The sequence below is a fragment of the Phycodurus eques genome, chromosome 10, assembly GCF_024500275.1.
Source record: "Phycodurus eques isolate BA_2022a chromosome 10, UOR_Pequ_1.1, whole genome shotgun sequence".
In the NCBI taxonomy this organism is placed as follows: domain Eukaryota; kingdom Metazoa; phylum Chordata; class Actinopteri; order Syngnathiformes; family Syngnathidae; genus Phycodurus; species Phycodurus eques.
Genome location: NC_084534.1, coordinates 8,157,835 through 8,170,580, shown reverse-complemented (window position 1 = coordinate 8,170,580; position 12,746 = coordinate 8,157,835). Strand labels below are relative to the sequence as shown.

Sequence of the window (12,746 nt, the reverse complement as noted above, 5' to 3'; positions counted from 1 at the left end):
GAAAGGAAGGAGGGACTGACCTTGTTTGACTGGTGGAACACCTGCTCTCTTGCATTCTTTAGCTCTTTCAGCGCATACAACTCTGGGAATATAACGAGTCGCAAAATATTGCTGAGGCTTGATTGAGTATGAAGATGGGCTAAATTAATGTCTCGCCTCTGGCCTTCTTGTGTGGGATGTGCTTGTTCTCTCCCACTTATTCATTTAGGTTAATTAAAGACTGTGTCAAAGATGACTGTGAATGGTTGTTTGTTTTTACAGTATGTGCCATGCGATTGACTGTCTCCTGCCACCACAATAAGGCTCAAAATCTTAATAGATTTTATTTCAATAGTCAAGTTGTCCTGGGCTTGAATACCAGTTTACAGGTGGCAAGTTGCTCAACTGCATACAACACAGATTTGAAACAGTTCTCAGAAACAGTGCTTATACAACTAAAAATTGTTATCCTCAGGAAAGCAAAATCGTCAAGCATGCCTCAAATTATGTGGTGAATGGTTGAGTTTGTCTTTTTTGTCATTTTCCAGACATCATAACAAAATCCGCAGTATTGAGGGGATACAGATCAGAGACTTGGTTTCTTTGGAAACCTTGGACCTAAGCAATAATGACATCACTGAACTACGAGGACACTCCTTTCCTGCAGGCCTTCAGATTAGAGATTTGTAAGTATTTGTGGGACATCAAGATACTTATTAAAATGCAGTCATACTAGTGACGTTGAGTTAAAATCTGCAGTAACCGAGCAGCTGTTTTTCAAGCCATTGTCATTAAACTATACAATGCTGATATGATACTCATAGTTTTACCATTTGCACAAGCATAATGGGAGTGTGTAATCCAACTAAAAAGAAGAAGAAATGTGGCCTCGCCCAGACAGTATGTGCGTATTAAGAGTGCAGCTGTGTTTGGACGTCCTCAGGTACCTAAGCAACAACAAGATCAGCACATTAGAGCTGGGAGCACTGGACCATCTCGGCTCCACTCTCCAGGTCCTGAGATTGAGCCGAAACCGTGTCAGTCAGATTCCTGTGAGGGCATTCCAGCTCCCGAGGCTCACCCAGCTGTGAGTACTTATGAATTTATATCAGTTTCAAAAACACCGTGTGCTTGTGCTGACATGGGTCTGTTTGGATCACTCAGAATCATTTCACAAACAATATATTTTTACAGTTTATGTTAACTGTAAAAACGTAATCTCTCACTAATTTATGGTTTTGGGAGGGATTACAAAAAAATCACTTGTTTTAGTAAAGAACAGTAGAAAGTGTTTGGGTGCTATGTTGTTGTTTAAATTCCTTGTGTGTTTTTGACATACTTTGAAAATAAAGATGGTTCTTAAACTCAGTGTTTTTAAAATAATACAGTACCTTTAGAGACTGGATTTGACAAAGTAAAGACAAGGTATACTATCAGTGATTTATTAGCTTCTTTTACGTTTCCGAAGTCGTTAGTTCATTCTCCACACCGCACTGTATTAGCTTAGCCGAACTTCCTTTCCTTGTCTCAGTTAATATATTGATGGTTTATGCTTCTAACGTCGAAGAGTAAAGGTGCTCTCGGAATTGAAGTCTAACCTGTTTTGGCTCAATCATGTTCTGCAGGTGCCTTCTCTTTGGAAAGGCTACTGTGTAGTCACACAGAAATTCCATCGATATGAAAGTGCACAGCAGTAAATGTGATTAATTTTTTCATAAAGATGTTTTCTTTTTGGTCCCTGATGCCCAGTGGTGGTGTTTTAGTGGTTTAGTTAATCTGTTATTCTGGTACTAACATTAAAGGAATTCACTGGATGTGTTAGGGTTGTTTTGTTAATGGGTAACTTAGTCCATTGTTGTATGAGACAGAGCTGAATAGTCATTCTGTGTGTAGGAATTTAAATAATTCAAAATCTTTTCTCATATTTTGTGTTTGTGTTTCTGTCCAACCTGCAGTGAACTCAACAGGAATCGTATCCGTCAAGTCGAGGGTTTGACCTTCCAGGGTCTTTCTAGCTTGGAGGTGCTTAAGCTACAAAGAAATAGCATCAGCAAGCTGACTGATGGTGCTTTCTGGGATCTTGCCAAGATGAAAATCCTGTACGTATCTGTGGGAAGACTTGAAACGCAATCAATCATCAGAAATTTGTATCTAACCAAAAAGTATCAAGTTTGAATCAGCCAACATGCGCGTTAAACAATCTCACTAATTTGAAAGTACACATCTGATTTATAGCTATTGGGAGCATTCCTCAATATCTCTTGTAGGATTTTCAATTGGACAGTTATGGTTTACCTATCATTTTTATTCTTTAGAAGTACAACCACATAGATCATTTTACACTTGAGACTATGTGAGTCCCAGGATGCACATGTCTGGAGACAATGAGTCCCAGCCCTGCAACAGTGAGTCCCTGAAACCTATCATCATGGAGTACAGATACAGTAATCCGCTATATAACGGTTGTTGCTTCGCGGTCCCACTATAGTGCAGATTTTTATTTGTACAATTTGTACAGTATTTTTGTGTTATCCACAGTGCTCTCTCTCTTTCCTTATATTATGTTTCAGCCTGCCACAACGAGAATTTTTTTAAAGAAAATATATTTTCCCAAAACTATCACGACAAAAGATAGTATCGTTGATGTTTTTTTTATGCCACTGATGTAATGATATTATAAAGCAGATATTATAGTCAGTAGTATAGTAGCGTCATTGCCCACTAAAGAAGCCCCAAAAATGTCTTAAAGCCTGCCAAATTTGAATGAATTAAAAACAACAACCACATATGTACTTGAAAGCATTTGGGGTTTGTCACTGTTTCTAAATCAGATGCCATAAATTTTAATATAGCTGTTATTTATTTTAGTCTTTTATTTATTTTAGGAATGTTGTCATGATATGTACTGTATAATTTCTGCTACCTGCATAATTTCTCTTGGCTTTTAAAAAGAGATTTTATCTCTTAATAAGCTTCTTACCTGGATAAATTGTGGATCAATAAAATGTAAAATAAGACCTGCCCCCGACCTGCTGGACTGTGATGTGAGACCTTTACCTGTCAATCAAATAACGCTGAAAATAAGTTTGCTGAAGTTGACCACTGTCTAAATATTGACGTGTGCCGCTGCGGTTATGGTTTATAAACGGTTTACTTTCCCGCGCGTGTCTGTGTATGCGTGCGTACGTCTGTGTGTGTGAAGAGCTTCCACACAACGAATCAAAAGTACAAAACCTGTTTAGGCGATAACCAATCAGAGACAGAGTTGGGAATGTTATCGTTACATACAATGGACACGGGAGTTTCTTCTGGACTCAATAAATTTCCATTTGTGCGGTAACACTCGCTGCGCAACTCACGACGCAGCACGCCATTGGCAGAACGGCATTTGGTTTGCAGATGGACACAGCTGGGACAAGGGGAAAGTTAACTGTTTATTACATTTGCTAGCCTGTGCGCTGACGGGCTAGCGAGCGAAGGAGTGGAGCTAAAAAGCTCACTCAACCGCGGAAACATCGTTAAAACAGCAGCGCTGGGAGTTGTATGTGTGTTCCCCACATAACACACGTAGGGCGGTTCTTCTTCAACCTTGCGTCAACGGACCGAGAATGAATATGCTTCATGTGTCCCTGCTAAATTTTGTGCGTCTCAGACGTGGGATGCACATCAGATGAGATCCCTGCAACCATATACTGTAGTTAACACTGCAATAGACAGAAAGTACTTTTTACTTCTGAAATGTATCGTTTCATATCTATTTGATGGCAACATCCCGTTGTCATCAGTGCACTGTGTCAAGCTTGCTCAAATATCTGTTTGAATATATTTTTAATGCTTAATTGTTTCTAATACAGACATCTGGACTACAACAGCCTGACTGAGGTAAACAGTGGTTCCCTGTATGGCTTGAGTTCTCTTCAGCAGCTTTTCCTCAGTAACAACTCAATAACCCGCATCAATCCTGATGGCTGGAAGTTCTGCCAGAAGCTCAGGGAACTGTGAGTACCAGCACCAAAATCAGTGTGAAGTACAGAATTAGCAGAAATATTGTTAAAAATAATTTGAGCAATAAAATTGATGAAATTACAACTTGTAGTTCATCCAAAATTAAGCAACAGCCTATTATAGATAACAGACCTTTAGCTTCCAACAGTGCTTATAATTTTGCCCAAATTTGAGTTTTATAATTTTTGTATCAACAGACCTTCACTTTAGGCACACTCAACCAATATTATCTTCCTACCTTTACAAGTTTTAAATGACATAGGGCTTTAACACTCAATATGCTATGTTATTTCAAGGATAATCCCGTTTATCCCAAAATTAAACCTGCACTCAACAACATTGAAACTGTTTTACACAAGTTTATTTGCTTTTTTTTTGTGAAGTGTGGAGGTGTTTTTTCATCCTATGTGTGTGAGAGATCTTCTGCTAGCTGTTGTGGTAGTTACACGGAAGGATCACATTTACCTCCATTGTCAACTTAAGGACAAAGTATTACCTGAGAGCCTTCCTCTTTTCTGTTGACATGACGGTCATTTCACTGATATAAAGTGCTTCGCTGAGCTGAGGCGTTGCTAACTGCGAGATAGCCCGGGGTTTCCGTGTTTGTTGACGTGTAACAGTTAGACAAGATTACGAGTTAGATGGCTTGGATGTAAATTTGCTGCTCATATCTTAGGGTCATATCCTGTAAGCATGTCTATGAAAGATTGATTGGACCCTTGTTGTCTTGACGCTACATAAATATTATAGGTTTATTTGAGAAATAGTGATCCTGTAGTTTGGTTTTAATCAGGGGTGGTAATGAGAGTAATCTACCCATCCATTTAAACTTTATATTTTACTTTAAACTTGTACTTTTCCTGTATGGATAAAAAAGGTGTAGCTTTATTGGACATTTTAGATCCACAGTGGGCCTCAAAAAGACTATTTGTGAGGGTCATAAATGTAAAGTTTTCTAAGAGCCTTGTTAAGTCTGACTGTCTCCTACGAGTTTGCTGTTGGTTTACAGTAATGGGGAAAGTATCATAATAGTAGCACACCTGGTCGAATACCTAATAGACATTCAACGGGCCAGAATATCGCCTTGCTATATGTGATCTATCATCCCCTTCCATACCTCACACAGAACAATATCACCCCCCCCCCCCCCCCCCTTTCTGTCTTTGATTCCTCTGTCCTGTTTGCTGTGTGTCTCGCTGACCCCCCCATCCAGGAATCTGTCGTATAACAACTTGACTCGTCTGGATGAAGGCAGTCTGGCTGTGCTGGGCGATCTCCACACCCTCCGTCTGGGGCACAACTCAATAAGCCACATTGCTGAGGGAGCATTCAGAGGCCTCAGGGCTGTACGCATCCTGTAAGTGTACCCCCCTCATCTACCATTGGCAAGTTGAAATCACTCTCAACAACCCCTACATAACTGTGGTGCTCTTGCGGAGGATAAGGCGGAGATCTGCCGCATGGGAACAGTGAAAGCTAAGATGTTTTAACATTAGTTAAGTTCTATGATTATGTGATATTTAAGTATGCAGTCTATGGCTGCAACAATGAATCGATGAAATAGAAAAAAAAAAAAAAAACTATCATTAAAAGTGCTGGCAACAAATGTCATTATCGCTTTGTGGTGTTGCATGATCATTTTGTCAGTCACCATGTGCTGTCCCTGTTGTGTGCCTCGTTGAGTGTACTATAACACACCTACTATAGTTAAATAGCAGAAGAAGGAAGTAATGATTACACTTAAAGAACATAACTCATTTTCACAAAGTAGTCACTGATGTAGTGGAGAATTCGGCTGACTTCGGTGCAGGCAGCGTGGGGTCAGTTCCCACTCAGTGACAATGTGAATGTTGAGTGCAAGTGGTTGTCCATGTCTATATGTGCCCTGCGACTGACTGGCGACCAATTCAGGGTGTAGTCACTTTGGCCCAAAGTGAGCTTGAATAGGCTCCAGCACCCCGTGACCCTGAACAGGGTAAGCGGTATTGAGAATAGATGGAGAGATCACAAAGTAGTCAGAATATATGCCGTAGTATGACTATTGTTATAGTACCTGTTTGTTTGTGTTCCTAGATTGTCTGCGTGTGAATATTTGTTGTTTGAAGATAAATGATGACAGCGACTTTGGTGCTCATCTTTGATAGCCCATCAGTGGGGGTTTACATTGTGCGTTAGCATTAAGCTGGCGATGTTTGTAGAACAAAGTATGTGGAGTATTTAAATTACTTTTTGTTGTGTGTTTAGTTTTAGAGTAAACTTCAGCGTCAATAAACAGCTTAAAACAAGGAAAGTTGGAGTCTTTTTTAGCAACTGTGCACTATCTGCAAAACTGCACTCAGCACGCTCAGGGAGGGCAGAATACACCAGCTGATGCATTTCATGTGAATACACCAGCTGTGTCATGTGATGCATTCTGCCGTAAAAAGAAAATTCAAGTACAAAAATAAACAATTTGTATTAGGAATGTGCCAATAGCTATATGTACTGAAGTATAACTGGGCATGAAAATAAATTATTTTACTTGTAGTCTATCAGGGCTATTATTTATCATATTAATCTGCTCAATACTAGGACCAATACAATATAGGTGAGGTAGACTTCACACAAATGAGTCAGTATACTACCATTTCTTCTCTACTTTAAACTATTCTAAACTGTCCAAACAATAAATGAGCGGGAAAGAGCAACATCTGCTGGTTTTCAAACGTCTGTTTTATGTTATCCTCTATTTTTTTCATTTTGCAATATATTTAGCAATGCAATTTTTTTCAAATATCGTGCAGCCCTATTTGTGTGTGTTTTCTTCTTTCTGGCTCTCTGAGTCACCAAAAGACCAGCATTTTGCGACCGTAGCTTTCGGGACAGAACATACGGTAGAACTATGTCAGCGAGATAAGAGGGTGCTAACTCGTGTAATATTTTATGAGTAACAGGATCTTAAAATCGCATCTCAAGTAGACCGGGAGCCAATGCAAGTTAGCCAGAATGAGGGTAATATGATCAAACTTTCTCGTCCTCGTCGAAAGTCTTGCTGCAGTGTTTTGTACTAACTGTAGGTTTTTAATCTGATATATGAATACATTGAACTTGTACTCAATAATGATTTGTACTGAATAATCTTAGTGTTATTGTTGTGAAATAAGGCAAGAGTGAAGACACTGCACTGTATGAGTGAGGCAGGACAGAATGTGTTCAGACATGTATGAATAACTTATTACAGTCATTTTGAGGGTAATTATACGGTTTTGCGTATGTGTGAATATTCGCAACAGTTCCTTTCCTTTTTCATTTTTTTTTATCATTTATTGTTCTGACAGCTCATGTCCATTTTAAACAACACAAATTCCACACTTTAATTTAAAAAATTGACTGCTATTGTATAGCATACATTTGTATGTTTTTGTGTGTTTGTCCATGGCCTAGTCTAAAGCAAAACATCCATCCATCCATCTATTGTCCGTACCGCTTTATCCTCACTAGGGTTGCGGGCATGCTGGAGCCTATCCCAGCTATCTTCGGGCGAGAGGCGGGGTACACCCCGAACTGGTCGCCAGCCAATCGCACGGCACATATAAACAAACAACCAGTCGCACACACATTAACACCTACCGGGCAATTTAGAGTCTTCAATCAACCTACCACGCATGTTTTGGGGATGTGGGAGGAAACTGGAGTGCCTGGAGAAAACCCACGCAGGTACAGGGAGAACATGCAAATTCCACACAGGCGGGGCGGGAATTGTACCCCGGTCTTCAGAACTGTGAGGGAGACGTGCTAAGCAGTCGTCTACCGTGCCGTGGATGGGTGGATATTACTTTAAGAGCTCTGAAGATCACGCAGCAACCAGTTTGCCAATTTGAAATAATGTCCCGTTTTTGAATAAAGGGATGGAAATTTAAAACATTTTTTTTATCCAATTAAAATTAATCAAAAAAAAAAAAATGACAGATTAACCCTAACCAAAATAATCGTTAGTTGCCCTAATGCAGTCCCTAAATGCAGGTTTTAGAAGGTCTGAGGTGTTTGCATATTCAAGGTTTGACCACATTTGCTCTCAAACCTTTTTTTATTTGGACAAGGTGTTCTGGGCTCACCATTGTCATGGTTTCTGTGGCAACTTTCTGGACTTTCTAGCTTTGTTTCTTTTGTCTGGTTTTGTTTTGGTCCTTTGTCACTCACTTCCCTGCCATCGGAACAGATGCAACAAGTTAGTTTTTCCCCCTCGGCTCAGACCTCTGCAAAACTTCCAAAACATAAAAAAAAAAAAAAAAAAAAAAACATTGAGAAGAGAAACTGGTGACCACAGTCTGAGTGATAAAGCAAGGTAGTGTTGTGCCAGCACAGTCTCTCTCTCTCACAGTGGCATTTCTCCTTTTTATTTTCATGTGCACACACTATCTGTTTTCTTGTCCTCCGTGTTCATCCTGTGTCTTTGAGGCAGACCTAATCTAATCAGTGGAGGGGGAAACGGCCATAGACTGGGCCCTGAAAGTTAGCTGGGGTAGCTTTAATTGGGCCTACTTTGCTGGCTGAGCTGGCATGGCACCAGAGCCTGCAGTGGGGTGTCAAAGCTCCAACCAAGCCTGCATGCCCCCTTATTCGGCCACGCGGGTTGTTGGCCCATAGTGCAGCCCCCACCCATCAACGCTTCGCTCCCTCCTACTGTGGTCCCTTGCTCTTGAGCCCCCACCACTGGCTTTGCTTTAACAAGCCAACAGCCATTCACATCCAGCCAGCCAGAAAGAGGAGGAAATTGGCAGCTCCAGTTTGACGGCCATTGGGGGATGAAAAGAACAAGGGGCTTGGGGGGGCTGCAAATCATGGGAAGGAGTGGTATTATGTTATTGTGAAGACGATGGTGGGAGGGTGTGGTTGGCCAGCAACCTCAAAGGTCTTTTTCAAGTTGGAAAGATGATTTAGTATAGAAGTGTTTATTCCCTTCTTAGATAGTTAGCCTTGACTGTATGGTGAGAGAAAGCAACTGAAAATCATTAAACAAGTGTAAAGGAACTCCCAACGCCTCCCAAAAAGAAGCCATTATTTCACCAAATCTATTCTATCTTTGCCCAGCAATTGCTAAGCTTGGTCTATAACCCCATCAAGACTTTTGGCTGTGGTATATGTGCCGCTGTCAGACAAACATACCCAATTGTCTGGCCCAATACAAAACACTGTGGCTGCCAGATCCTTGCACCGCCATGAATTATGCTTTCCAGTGGGTTTGCTTTGACACAAACACTAACATGCATGCTCCCCCGCCTCGCTAAGGAAAGAATGCACTTGGTTGGCAGAGTAAAGCAGCGGGCTCTCTAGGCCAGGTGTGAGGGAGGTGGGGGGAGTGGGTTAGAGGGCAACCCATGACTTGAAGATGAGGCTTTGCCAGGGCTGTGAAAGGCTTCAGTGCTGGTGGACTCTGAACTTGTTGTCATCCTCCCTCCATCCAATGTTTTTATCCTAACTGTCTTTTCTCTCATTCTCTGCAGGGAGCTGGACCATAACGACATCTCGGGCACAATAGAGGATACCAATGGGGCCTTCACTGGATTAGATAACCTCAGCAAGCTGTGAGCGTCCCTCCTCATTTTTAATTATCATTCTTCTCACTTCTTTTATCAGTCCCCCTTGGCCTGGTGCTCCTGAGAAAGATGATAACAGCATTCTCATTCATTTTTTTGTATTAGACATGCAATGCTTTCATTGCACATTTAAAATTAGTTTGAAGTTGACCTCTCTCAGGACCATACTTTCAACTTTTTAATCGGACTTTCATATTTTCAAGATGAATCACAAATGTTCACAAAGTTGGCAAGAAGTTCAATCTGAAAAGTTGAGAAATGAGTTGAGAAGTCTCCCGGGATGTGGAGTACAGTAGGTGCAGGATTTGAGCAGTAATGCCCAGTAATCAACCTGCAGGATGAAAAGATGATGTCCAGCCAAGATGGTTCCCAGTGTGTGCACTGCTAAAGGAGAAAGGGAAAGAGAAAGGGCCTTTCTTCACACTGGCAGGGGTTCACCCCCCAATAGGCTTAGTTCCATTTCTTCTCCATGCCTACGCTCTTCTTTCCCTTTCTTTCACGCTCTCTGTTGTTGGGAGCTGAGAGAGGGTGAAATTGAGGGCTGCATTCAGTCATCAAAATCAAACGCCTCACATGCCCCACACTCTGACCCCTACCTCTTTTGTCAAGTGTTGGTGTAAGTGGCCCACTGCACCCAAAGCCTGGTTAGCTGAGCCATGGGAGGGAGAGGATGAAGAAAAACAGAAAGGGGTGGCGGAGCATCAAAGCGTACACACAGGCACGCCCAAACTTGCCTTATTATTGTATAATGCACTGATAATTATTACTACGCATTCTTTTAAAGTAATAGTCGCATGGATGACAAGTAGTTCACATGACTCAGAGACAAGACAAGCTGTTTGTTTGTGTGATGTGATCCAATGCTTTACTATAAACCAACGAGCCGTGTCTTCTCTTCCTCCAAATGAAGGTTGAGGAGGCAGAGGTAGAGGCCATGGTGGAAGAGGGGATTAGGGCTCCAAATAAGAGAACAGTAACTGACTTAGCCTCTCTGATGTTTGCATGAATATTCCCATGAACTCTGTATTGTAGGGGCAGTGTTAGGAAAGTCCATTTTCTATGCGAACTCGTGCAAAGTTGAGTTCACCGTTCCAAAAATGAACTAGTTCATAGTTCTTTTTTTTTTTTTTTTCTCCATCTGTTGCTGATGGGCTATTATCCTTAAAATACTGGCATTTCATTTTCCCATTGTTGCTACCCATTCAGTCCACAACAACCAGCTGCAGCTTTCACCCTTACAATCTTAAAACATGAGGAAAAACATGTTGCTTGAATGGCCTTTTTTTTTAAATGAGGAATTAAAACAAAAACAGGAGTTTTGTCCTTAAAGGTCAGATGACAAAGATGTTATGGGGTCAGTTAAAATTCATATTTGCATTGTTTATATGTTATGTATTACATGCATGTAACTTCCAGCAAGTTTTCAATCATAGTTGAGCTAAAAATTGGGTTTTTATGACGCATATAGAGTCCTCCTCGAACATACCCGAAGATCAAAACACCGGGGTATGGTTAATGTATCCAAAGCAAGGGCTTACAGAAGTGACGTTGCAATTGCCAAACACAGCGTGCTACACACTATACGCAATGGCGAGCAACATGTTGGAATATGTGGAGGAGGAGGATTTCGACGTACAGGAGCACCCAACTGAACTTGTCATCGTCAAAACGTACATGTTTGAGCCGATGAGGAGGTCGGAACAGTGATGACGACGAGCAGCCAAGTAGCAGCTGTACAACAGAAAAAGAGAGTGGCCACTGGCTCGATGTGACGGCATGTCAAAAGCATGTCTTTTTATACACTCATGGCTTGAAATAATGCCATCCCTGTGGTGCCAATATTTTTTAGCACGACTGTACGTATTATATATTCATTTATCCTTCAGTGACACGACACAAGGTTTTACATAGTATACAGTATTCCTAAATATTGTGTGCCCCTCGCTTGAGTAGCATGATAATACGCCACACAGAACGTCTTTGCCGTGTGTCTGTTGGCTTGTCATACAGGCAAAGGTACAGACATCAGTACTGAAAACTACTGTGTGAGTCTTTTTTTTTTTTTTTTTTTCCTACTCCCCAGTGCATAGTAACCATAATGGAGTCGTGGGTATATACAAGGAAATGCTCACCTCTTGTCTTCGCTGCTGCGCCGTGGCAACTGCGAGATTCAGTTCTCTTGCTGGCGGTTGAGGTCCCGGTGGCCGTAGGAAAAATGGCACTGCAGCTGGTTTCAGTCTCTGCCTACCCATGTATTCAAGGCTGTCTGCTAAATGTTTCTCAAAACACGCCAGTTCAAAGTGATCAGCACAGAGTTTGGAATGCTTGCTTGGCACCCATAGGTGACCACGTTTCTTCCCCTGTCTATTGACGTTGTCTTTCCACTGGTCACGTATTCCTTTTTCACTTGGAAAGCCTAAAAAAAAAAAAAAAAAACTGTTGTCGCTGCCTGAAGCATAACATGTACAACCAAATGCCACACAATAAACCACTGTGACATCGTTAAATCATCCATCCATCCATCCATTTTCTGAGCCGCTTCTCCTCACTAGGGTTGCGGGCGTGCTGGAGCCTATCCCAGCTGTCATCGGGCAGGAGGCGGGCTACACCCTGAACTGGTTGCCAGCCAATCGCAGGGCACATACAAACAAACAACCATTTGCACTCACAGTCACACCTACGGGCAATTTAGAGTCTCCAATTAATGGATGTTTTTGGGATGTGGGAGGAAACCGGAGTGCCCGGAGAAAACCCACGCAGGCAGGGGGAGAACATGCAAACTCCACACAGGCGGGGCCCCGCGGGGATTGAACCCGGGTCCTCAGAACTGTGAGGCTGACGCTCTAACCAGTCGTTCACCGTGCCGCCTCGTTAAATCATACAACAAAAAATATACCAGGACGGGAACAACAGCATGGAACAATAGCACACAACGTATGAACAGGATGTTTGGCTTGTGTGACGTCACAGCGCCGGAAAGAGACGAAGACCGGAAGGTGAGGGATGCAAAAAGCAGAAGGCGCATTCTGCATATTATTTATTGATTTAACTGCTGTATATCTGCTATATAATCACTTCAAAATGGCAGTGGTGGTTTGTAAGGGGGTTCTAAAGTTATCAAGAACATTTTAAAAATCCTTGTCCTCTGACCTTTAATGTGCAGACAAAAACACACAATACAGTATG

General features: G+C 41.7%; 1 protein-coding gene across 3 annotated transcripts in view; it reads left to right on the top strand.

Annotated features, from left to right (window-relative positions):
- Positions 1-12,746, top strand: part of lrig1 (leucine-rich repeats and immunoglobulin-like domains 1) — a 50,532-nt gene that overhangs the window by 22,923 nt on the left and 14,863 nt on the right. For all 3 annotated transcript variants that reach the window (XM_061687858.1, XM_061687857.1, XM_061687859.1), the window contains 6 exons: positions 528-665; positions 923-1,066; positions 1,935-2,078; positions 3,834-3,977; positions 5,198-5,341; positions 9,468-9,548. In XM_061687858.1, coding sequence (XP_061543842.1) covers positions 528-665; positions 923-1,066; positions 1,935-2,078; positions 3,834-3,977; positions 5,198-5,341; positions 9,468-9,548 — 795 coding nt within the window. The remainder of the gene's footprint in view (positions 1-527; positions 666-922; positions 1,067-1,934; positions 2,079-3,833; positions 3,978-5,197; positions 5,342-9,467; positions 9,549-12,746) is intronic.